General features: G+C 48.4%; 1 protein-coding gene across 1 annotated transcript; it reads left to right on the top strand.

Annotated features, from left to right (window-relative positions):
• Positions 1 to 210: 210 nt before the first annotated feature.
• LOC103672122 (olfactory receptor 10J1-like) lies at positions 211 to 3584 on the top strand. The gene has a single exon (XM_040634575.1). The coding sequence runs from the start codon at positions 1328 to 1330 to the stop codon at positions 2258 to 2260; it is 933 nt and encodes a 310-aa protein (XP_040490509.1). The 5' UTR covers positions 211 to 1327; the 3' UTR covers positions 2261 to 3584.
• Positions 3585 to 10968: the final 7384 nt, after the last annotated feature.

Raw genomic sequence — 10968 nt, 5'->3', positions numbered from 1 at the left:
ACTACAATTTTTCTGGGTTTCCCCAATGTTTTCCAGTTTTTCCAATCTTTTTTTCCCAATGCAATCTCATTCCCAGAGTGAGAAAAATTCTTTAATTCTTTTCAATAAAGCCAGGGAAAAAAGGTATCTTCTTTCTCACCTGTTTTGTAGCCACGAGGCTTCCTCAGGCGGTTGTGGTAAAGGTAATTGACACCAGCCTTAAAACGAGAAGACGAGATGTAGGACTTACTAAGTTTGAGCAAACCGCCAAACCGTAGGTGTCTTAGCTTCCCCATCTGCAAGATGAAGATAGTTATTGAAAAGATGGGATTGATGTGCTGTTAAATAACACATATAAACATTCTTCATAAACTAAAAAGTGCCATTAAGGAACTATTCTTGTTGTTAATTATTATTATTATTAAACTTTTTTTTTTTTAAATAAGAGCTAGTTGGTCTCTAAAACTCCCAGATACAGAATAGAGGGAGGGTGCACAAACTGGTTCCCCCAGAGGTACCCAGTTTATTATTCTGAAGAAATTAGAAAAGAGAGCTCAGGGTCTAGCTGTGAGTCAGACCCCCTGTGAAAATTCCCACCCAGCGCCAGCTGGAAAACACGGAACTACACGCAGCGCAGGAGAGCCAGCACTTAGTACTGACCGACACGCCGAGGGCCCGCATCGACGGGGGCAAGAGGAGGCTCCGTCCGTACCTGAGAAAGACGGGAATGTGTCTGGTTGAAAACTGCTGTCGGGAGGCAGTCTGTTTTGAAGCAGTTGAATGATTTGTGAAGAGGGTTCACGAGAAGGTGTAGACATGTGGAACAGGGACAAAGCAAACACTCAGGTCCCCTGAGAGCAGAGAACGTTGTCCCAGTTGGCAACTCGGAAGGTTAGATCTTTAAGAAGATGATCAGAATTGTGGCTTCAACAAAGGGGAAGAGGTTGGCCAATGTGTTAGGTAAATAAAAATCTGAAACTAATTCGTGAGAAAATTCTCCTCAAATTATGCATTTTCTATTTCTCTAGCCCCAGTTGCCTCCAAACACCCGTGTTCTGGCTCATGAGGAAATCTGTTCCACACTAGCGCAGGTGTCCTTCCTGCTATCCTGTCACATCCCTGTTCCTTCTTCTGTGCCTTTACACAGAACTGTCCATCCGTGCAATTGCTTCCTGATTGTGTTTTCTACCTTTTCACTCCTGGGGCACAGGAGCACCCATGCACCGGGCACATCTCCTGGAGCAGGTCCTTGTAGCCCCTTCTCCTGGTCCTGAGCGGGCGGGGGCCCTGGCGTGTTCTGACTGACTGACGGCCCTGAGTCTCCATCTTGTAGACCCAGCATTCACCCATGAAAAGCAACAACTACACAGGGGTGAGTGAATTCATTCTCCAGGGGTTTTCCAGCTTCCGAGAACACAAGATTATCCTCTTTGTGATATTTCTTACCTTGTACCTTTTAACTCTGGCTGGCAATGTCACCATTGTGACGGTTATCAGCTTTGCTCGTCGCCTCCACACGCCCATGTACTTCTTCCTTAGTGTGCTCTCCACCTCCGAGACCGTGTACACACTGGTCATTGTGCCGCGGATGCTCTGCAGCCTTACGGGTCTTAACCAACCCATCTCCTTGGCTGGCTGCGCCACCCAGATGTTCTTCTTCCTCACCTTGGCCATCAGCAACTGCTTCCTGCTCACGGCCATGGGCTACGACCGCTATGTGGCCATCTGCAACCCCTTGAGGTACACAGTCCTCATGAACAAGAGGGTGTGTGCCCTGCTCGTATGGGGGGCTTTCAGCATTGGGCTGCTTGTGGCCATAATTCAGATTTCCTCTGTGTTCAGGCTGCCCTTTTGTGACAGAGAAGTGGCCCATTATTTCTGTGACATCCTTCCAGTTATGAAACTCTCCTGTGCGGACACCACGCTACATGACATAATTAACTTTATCATCAGCTCACTTGTTATTGTCGTGCCCATGGGGCTGGTCTTCATCTCCTACGTCCTCATCATCTCCACCATCCTCAAGATCCCCTCTGCCCAGGGCCGGAAGAAGGCCTTCGCCACCTGCGCCTCCCACCTCACGGTGGTCGTCGTCCACTACGGCTGCGCCTCCATTGCCTACCTCAAGCCCAAGTCCGAGAACAGCAGGGATCAGGATCAGCTGATCTCGGTGACCTACACGGTCATCACCCCCCTGCTGAACCCTGTGGTATACACGCTGAGGAACAAGGAGGTCAAGGAGGCCCTTCACCGCGCTGTTGGCAGAAACCCTCTTGTCTAGGATCTATGGTAGTTTGACACGTGGCCTGTCATCTTCTGGGTATGTGGGAATCTCAAAAAAAATTTTTTTTTGATCCTGTCCTTCATTCTCTACCCAGGAAGCGTTGTGGAATGTAGTGGTAAGGCGGCAGTGAGGAGCCCAGACTTTCCCTGACTTGGGGTGCGTTTTCATCATCACGCTCCCGCGCTTGCTACTGATCTCAGACGTCAGCTCCGGAGGACGTGTCAGTGCCGCTCGGAAGGTGCAGGGCTGGTAGGACTAACAAGCAAGAGGGTGGCTGATGGTTACCAGTTTGTGGACAGCGGGAACCTGGGCTGTAGGACACCTGCTTGAAGGGAGGAGTTGGGAGAGCAGCCTGAGCGTCGGGTAGAGCCTGAGCTCTGAACCAGAAGGAGAGCGTGGCTGGTGCGCAGAATGTACTGGAAACACAGAACCACCTTCCTACTTATCATCGCTTTCTCCTCTGGGCAGTGACAAGAGTCACAGACCCTGACATTCCAGAAGAAACATTTCTCTGCTTTAACATTCTCACATGCCCTGGAGACCCAGGAGATGTCTTCCAGTTTTACTGAAGCTCACCTTAGAACTGATTCTTTGGTGAGGTCATACAGTCACACGTTAGTGAGTAACTTGTCACTGCCGGCAGCTGCACCTCCCTGCAGTTAGAGACGCGTCTCTGGGGGGTAACGCACGCACTGTGCCGCGTTCACGAGTGTGGGGATATCCGAAGACCTTTTCTGAAATTAAATTTATTAACCCCACCTCCCACCTAACTCTGGCTGTCTCAGATCTGGATAATTAGCGCGTGTCTTGCCTTCACGCTCTTCATTTCTGCATTGCTGAACTCGTTTTCCGTCAACAGTTGGGTGCCTGCTTTAAACTCTAAGTTTGCACACTTGTCTAAATGCAGGCTGGGGTGTCTCCCAGTTCCTCTTGCTGTTGCGTCTGCGGGGGGGCAATTGTACTGATTTGTGAGAAAGGTGTAAGGCTTTAGGGTTATTTGGCCCGGAGTGAAAAAGAGACAGAGCTCGTCAGATGTCTTCCAGTCTGTGAGAGGGTGATGCTAAAAATAATAATGGTAATCCAAACTTCCCCCCTTCTCAAGGACAGTCCAGGTGTCCCCACGGGAGGTGCGTTGAGAGGGCATGTCGGACAAGCGGCTTGGGATCCCTAATGGTAGAGGGGCTAAGAAGAGAAACTTCCATGTTTACGCAGCATTACCTAAAAGAATAAAAGCTTTGTCTCTTCACAGCAGCTGCCTCACTGTTGCTCTTATCTGGGTTCCCAAGAGCACCTCCGAATCCTTTCTGGGCCTGGGTCAAGGGAAACCCTCTCACAGGCCTGCTTCTCAGAAAGCCCCGCTGGACATCCTCTCTTTGGGGGTCCTCACTGTAACAGCTCATTCCCAAAATCCTCTTCCAGCATTTTTATAGATGGCTGCGTTTTTGCACACAGAACCCCCTAGGACCTCCCACGGCTGCCCAGGGCTTTATAGGATTGGCGCCCATACTGAAAACTGTGTGTTCCCCTGTGTTCCTATAGTTTGATGCTGAAGAAAATTATGGTGTAATTTTCCCAAAGTAATATTTGCAACGGTAAAGAATGTGCATTGAAGGCCCACCCATTCTTTGTCTTTTTTGAAATTTAGTTTATACCATCATAACAGAGCCCAAAAAAATTAAACCAATGCATTTAATTTCAAAGAGAATGTGTGACTAATTCTCCCTCCACACAAATCCTGTCTGAACAGAGTGATGCTTAAGCCCACACCTTAAGCTTAGTCACCGCATAACCATTATCTCTCTAAGTCAGGGCCTGCCAGTTCAGGGGCTTGCTACTGTGACGTGAGGCACACATCTCCTTTTGGGAGAATGTGTGATCCCACGAAGACACATCCCAATCTCCCCAGTAAAGGATTGTTTTGCATCAAAACATCCCTCAAAGGAATCCTACTCTTGTTCCAGAATATTCTTTGCCTCTGTCCCCACACAGTACCCCTTGCTCACACCCGTCCTCCCCATGGTCTTTCCATCCTCCCAGAGTTCAGCAGTCCTGGAGCAGACAGACTCCTTGCTGGCACAGATGTGGAACTGGGCTTGCAAGTGACTGTAACATTCCCAATGGACCGCATGTGCTCTCCTGCTTTGTTGACAAAGAGAAGTGGCTCACTGTTCTTGGACTGGGTGCTATGGGAGGAAAGGCTGTAAGGGCAGGTGAGACCTGTGGAGCCCTTCAGTGACCTCTTCGCCCTGGGGAACCAGGACTCCCTTTCACTAGGGACCAGAGGCTGCCTCCGAGCAGAATCCGTATAACACACGGGAGCTCGCAGGGTGACCGTGAGCGCGTCATCTCCGTCATCATCTAAGAAACGTTGCGTTAAAGTGCGGGCTTTGGTCCCGCTGTGCTGTCGGAAGAGGAAGTAAAGACGTCCTGCATCACCCGGGACTTTCCTCTTCTCCGCAGCTTTCATCCGTGCAGGCCGCGGACACCAGTCCCGGAGCGGGAGACAGGGCTGGCTCCCCAGTGTCACTGATACCGCAGCGCACGGAGCGCCCCCGTCCCCACCGCGGAGCCCACTCTGGGAGGTCTCCCATGGGACGCTCACGGCTGCGGTTTGAGGGCGTTATAATGACTCTTCTGGAAGCTGGCTTGGCTGTACTGGACCAAGGCTCAGAACCGGCGGACGCCTGAGGAGCGGAAGAGGGTGCACGCGGCGCCCCCGCCCGCCGCTGCGCCGCTCCTGTGTTCAGGGCCGGTCCCACCGCTTGCTCGCCCGCGGCTGCAACATCAGCATCGTGGCGGTACTTACCATCGGCTCAGGTCCTCCGAAGACCCCTGGGAGAGGCGGGCTTAGCCATCATAAAATCAGCTGTTTTTCACTTGCTTCGGAAAGCAGGTGTAACAAATACCATGGTCTGGAAGTAAATTAGGGGATAACGAGTAACTTAATCCAGGGAGACACAGCCTAGAAACACTGCGAAGTCGCGAGCTGAGTTAGTGCTGGTTCGCAGTAGGAAATGGAAAACAGCTCTTCTTGCTTCAAGGGTTTCTTAAAATGTTCACCCTAGGCAAAGAATAGGAACAGAGACTTTAGGGAGAGGTTGCTAAGGAGAGATTAGAGACTTCAGGATTGAGAGACAAGGAGAGCACCTGAGTGGGAGGAGGAAGAGGAAGGGAGGGAGCCCAGGCTTTAGTCGGTACAGCGGGAATTAGGAGGATGACCGGTCCCTCTGATCTCGTTAACTCCCCATGTGTGATTTGTGGCCTTGTTAGTGTACAAACCTGGGGTAAAACAGCGTGGCTGGCCCGAGAGTGGCGTTTGAGTGTCTGATTACTGGTAGTGATATGATCGAGAAGGGGAGTATCTCAAACCTGAGAAGATGAGGCTGTGCTTAGTGGCAGGAATAGGAAAGAAAGGGGGACAGAACACTAATGCTCTGTGCTGCTAATAAAAACTTTCTATAACACTTACTCATCACAAAGTGCATTTTGCCTTTAACCGATCTCACCCAATCAACTCTTGCAAGATTGGTGTCATTTCTATTCGTATTTCACAGATGAAGACACTGAGGGTCAGGGCCCAGTGAGCTCACAAAGGTAATGCGATTTGTTTGGGAGACACCAGCTCTCTGATTAAAGTCCGAGATCCTTGTAAGATTTCATATTTCTTCCCCTGCGACCCAGACTGAAGGATCAGAAGGGCCAGAGAGGGGTCACCCCAACCCTGCAGGACCTTCTCTCTTTCTAGGGAAGACTGCCTGCCCCATCTTCTCCCCCCAAGGTGAGATGGAATGGTGTTCCCATGTAGGGAGCCAACTGTTCTCCTTTCTCTGTCCTGGGGCTTTCTCATGCCAGGCGTATCCCTACTCGCCGGCATCTGTGGTGGTTTCAAAAATATGTCCAAAAAATAACTCTACTCTCCTTGATGGTAGGTCAACTCACTTCTACTGAGTAGATTACAGCCAAACTGAGGTGTGCCGTTTCCAAGATGAGAGTAGGGGAAGACAGACTTCTGCGCTAGGCCCTTGCTGCTCTGTAGGAATGCCTGCGTGGCAAGGAGCGAGGAGGAGCTCCGCCAGTCGCCAGTGAGGAGCCAGGGCCCCCAGCCCAACAGCAGGCCCAGAACGGATCCCGACAGTGGCCACACGGGCCAGCGTGGAAGCAGGTCCTGTCCTGGTCAAGGCTGAGATGAGACAAAGCCCCTGGTTGACTGACTGCCGTTCAGTTGTGCAGCTAAGCTCCTTCCTGATCTCTGCCCCACACGAAGGATGAGATAAGTGTCTGTGCTGGAAGCTGCTAGGGTTTGAGGTGCATGGCACGTAGCAGGGGTAACTGATATAGCAACAACACAGGTGCCGCGCTCCTGCTCCCCAGGGGACACGGAGAAACAAGACTAGTACCCACCCACTTAGTACGACTGTGTCACACGGCCCGAGAGGATGACAAGGAGCAGGGCAGCCAGAGCTCCGGGCCGCTCTCCGCGGGTCTCGGGGTGGTGCGAGGGACAGCAGCACCGGCAGCAGTGGGGAGATGCTGGCCGGCGGGCTTCTTAGGTTGTGCGGTTAGGGGCACAGCCTTTGGTCCAGCAACAGAGGGCCGCGTTTTTAAGGGTTTTAATGACCCAAACAAGGATGTGATTAGAAACTAGTTTGTTCACTTCAACATGTTGTTTCAATGGTAGGGTCTTTCCTTTCTCTTTTAACCGCTGATTCCTGCCGAGCTGTCCTGTTCATGCCTCCGAGGAAAGAGAAGCTCTGTTCTCCCAAAGCGACATTCTATTGCCCAACGTGCGTAAAGAAACCATGGCAGTGGATTGCTGGTTCTGTAAGACGAGCACGCTTGCGGAGCTGCTGGAGGAACCGCTGCCTTCCAGGCTTAGGGGCTGGGCTGTCACCCGTAGACCAAGGACAGTCCCTGGTTCAGGTGGCCGTGGATTTCAGTATAGCGTGAGCTGGAGACTCTGCGGCCTGGGGCAGGGTGGAGACCCAGCTCTGTGGTCTTGACGATGAAGTCGCCAGGTTGTCGATAAGGAGCTCCTGGTTGCTGGGTTAACAGATGACGCCCTTCACCCCGAATCAGGACAGCAGCCAGGAAGTTAGGGGCTCAGAGAAGATATCTGTGAAGACGGATAGACTGAGCCCATCTCAAGAGGACGTGGAACAGTGCTTGATAACGGGAACAAGCTAGCTACGTTGACCTAAATCTGTGATTTATAGATTTGACTGTAAGCATTTCATCCTGGTGTTCGTGTCTCTGTCTCCAATAAAAACTGTACCAGCTCCCCGTTTTTTAGTTATCACACATTATGAGTCAGACTTTAAAATCGAAGAACATGTAAGTCAGGTATGGTTCCCCCACAGCATAATCTCCAGCAGCTACCGCTGTGATTAATTCATAATACGAGCTGTACAAGTACTTGCAGCAGGGACTAATCTGGGTGTTTCCAGGTTGGTGAGAAGAATGAAAGGCAGTTGTCTGATTAAGGCTCCCGGTTGCAAACACAAGCCACCATATCTAGTTGTGACTATGTTCCTTTACTTACCTATGCTGTGCAATAAACCACCCAAAACTCAGTTTGTGAAACAATAAACATTTATTTAGCACACGAAATCTGTGGATAGGTGATTTGGGTCAAGTCAGCTACTTTTGAGGCAATAATATCATCTGAGCCAGAAATGGGATGATGGGATTAACACATTTTTAAATCCTTGTCTTATTTGTAAAATTTTAGGTTTAAATCAATCTTGATTTCTCTCTCTGTTAATTCTAAAACTCCATTCATTGTAACATAAAACATCAAGAATTCCCTAAGTTTTTTTTTTTTTTAGATTTTATTTATTTATTCGACAGAGATAGAGACAGCCAGCGAGAGAGGGAACACAAGCCGGGGGAGTGGGAGAGGAAGAAGCAGGCTCATAGCGGAGGAGCCTGATGTGGGGCTCGATCCCAGAACGCCGGGATCACGCCCTGAGCCGAAGGCAGACGCTTAACCGCTGTGCCACCCAGGCGCCCCCTAAGTGATTTTTAAAATAATTTTTCACAGTGTATTTTTGCATAATATTAAATAAGTTATTTTCCATAAAATACATTACTTTAGATCAATATATTACAACTAAAGCTTACGTGGTAAGTTATTTTATCAAAGTCTTTAATGATATCCATTAATACATATGTAAAAGGAAAAATTTGACTTATCCACCTTTAATAAGTGCTCCATATTATTGAATTAAATTTAAAATTATGAAAAAACGTAATTTATGGACAGATTCACAATGACATTTTATATACTACATTTCATTCAGGGATAAAAATAGATGCATTAAAATGAAGATTGAAATTTAACTACTTTTTGCTACATCAGAAACACAGAAAAAAATCCTTTAATGATTTTGATTTACGTTTCTGAGGTTGAGAGCCTAAGAAAATCCCACACATTGTATGTAAAATAATATTCACGCTTAGTTTGCAAGTACTTACATTCCAAGTGTTTGAGTGCTGAAGACATCTTGATGTGCTGCAGAATAATTTGTTAGATTGGGATCTCTGGCAATCGATGGATAAATATCAAAAATAGAATACATATGTGTATTTGGGATAAGACCATATATTTATACATATAGACATATGTGCTAATGTGTAAATGTGCAGAGGAGTAACAGGCACTCACCCCACACACTGGTTATGTCTGAGGAAGAGGAAGGGAGAGGAAGGGACAGGGTGAGCTCCTGATTTTATCCTTCAATGTCTTTACCTTAAAAAAAAAAAAAAAAGATAGGAAACAATGACAAATATGACAAAGTGAATACATGGTACTTGATTTGTAATTTTATAACTTTACTCCAGTTTTTTGTAAATTTAAACTTTTCACGATTGTTTTTTATTTTGAAAGAATCTTCGGGTGAATTCTGAGAGATCGTTTTTGGGTTCCTCATTAACATGTTCTATTTCGACATGAATGTTCCTCATGATCCATAACTTTAACCAATGACTCATTGTGGATATAAATGAAACGAATGTATGAGCAAGAAAAAAAAAACCATGTAAAATGTTGTAATGGTCAAAACCACCAGCTCGTCTTGCAGCGATAAACTCTCAGAGTGGTTGAGTCACGAGCAGGCATTTCTGATCTCCGCTAACCACCAGACCTGCTCACCTGATTCCCACTGGGAGGCATCCAGCAGGCTCCACTTTAAAGAAACAAGACCAAGGAATGGAGGGCCTCTCCCCTGGCTTCCATTTTGAAGCCCACAGCTGACCTCGGTGGTGAATGATGTCAGTTGTCTGTAAGATACGAGTCTTCCATATTTCCGTGTTGAACCAAGGCCTGGACACACAGATCGTAACAGGCTGTACCCTCATGAAGACAGATAGCCTGTCTGCTTGGGTGATGCGCTCAGGCCTCCTCGGGAGAAAACAGGGAAAGGGGAGTTACGGGAGATGGGGCCATCACAACACCTGAAAGAAGTGACCAAGGAGTAAAAGAGCGTTCGCCTCCGTCTCTCTGCTTATTTCTCATCTGAATTTGACTCCTGTCAGCTGGAAAAACAGACCCCGTCCTTGAAAGAAGAGAGTCAGAGGCCCGTTGGTCCTCGTCTCCCCCTTGCTCTGACCTCTGCGGCCTTTGTCCTCTCAGCCCTCAGGCTTCACGGAGGAGGGAGGTGTGATCACGTGGGTACTGAGTCCACTCGGGTGGAGGCTCCCAAGCCAGAAAATCGGGGAGAGACTAGAGGTTTTTTGTGTTTGCTTGTTGTTTGTCAGTGTGGGGAAGGGGGGGTGGAGCCAGTAGTGGTGGTGGAAAAATGGGAGAACTGATGTTTGGAGCACCAGGGATCTTTATGGCCAGAGAAAGGAGAGTAGGCATGGCTGCCAGATGGGAACACCGTTACCTTTGGTTCAAGAGAAGAAGTGGTCTGGAACCTTGTTGGTTCACAGACCAGTTTCCTGTATTGGGGGGGTGAGGGCACTAAGGAGAAAGAGGCAGGCCACTCCAAATTGGTAGGTGGCAATTTTATTAAGCAAGGGAACAAGGGAGCTTACCTAGGGGCTTGTCTCAGCAGATCCCTGTACCACCCCACCAGAATCTGAAGAGTTTACATAGATTAACTGCATTCAGCTTCACGTACCCTCCAGATGCTCTCGATGCCACATCTGTCTCAAGGTTGCTCCCACTGGGCAAGTTACCCCATCCCTCCACCCACCTTCCTTTCAGGAACCCTCGGTTTGTTTCCCTGAATCAAGAGTCTCATATGTTTTTTCTCCCTCTCTTATTTCTTCCCATTCAGTTTTCCCTTCCCTTATGGTCATCTGCACTATTCCTTATGTTCCACGTATGAGTGAAACCATGTGCTAACTGTCTTTCTCTGCTTGACTTATTTCACTTAGCATAATCCCCTCCAGTTCTACATGTCAATGCAGATGGTAGGTATTCATCCTTTCTGATGGCTGAGTAATAGTCCATTGTATATACGGACCACATCTTCTTTATCCATTTGTCTGGTGAAGGGCATCTCGTCTCCTTCCACAGTTTGGCTATTATGGACGTTGCTGCTATGAACATTGGGGTGCAGGTGCCCCTTCTTTCACTACATCTGTATCTTTGTGGTAAATACCCAGTAGAGCAATTGCTGGGTCATAGGGTAGCTCTATTTTTAACGTCTTGAGGAACCACCATACTGTTTTCCAGAGTGGCTGTACCAGCTTGCATCCCC

Source organism: Ursus maritimus, unplaced genomic scaffold (genome assembly GCF_017311325.1).
Source record: "Ursus maritimus isolate PB19 unplaced genomic scaffold, ASM1731132v1 scaffold_2, whole genome shotgun sequence".
NCBI lineage: Eukaryota > Metazoa > Chordata > Mammalia > Carnivora > Ursidae > Ursus > Ursus maritimus.
Note: the sequence above shows the minus strand (reverse complement) of the source record. Positions and strands in the feature narration are given on the sequence as shown.

Bases quoted from the DNA above. Each gene is read 5' to 3' on its own strand.
- LOC103672122 (XM_040634575.1), top strand. From the start codon at position 1,328: ATGAAAAGCAACAACTACACAGGGGTGAGTGAATTCATTCTCCAGGGG.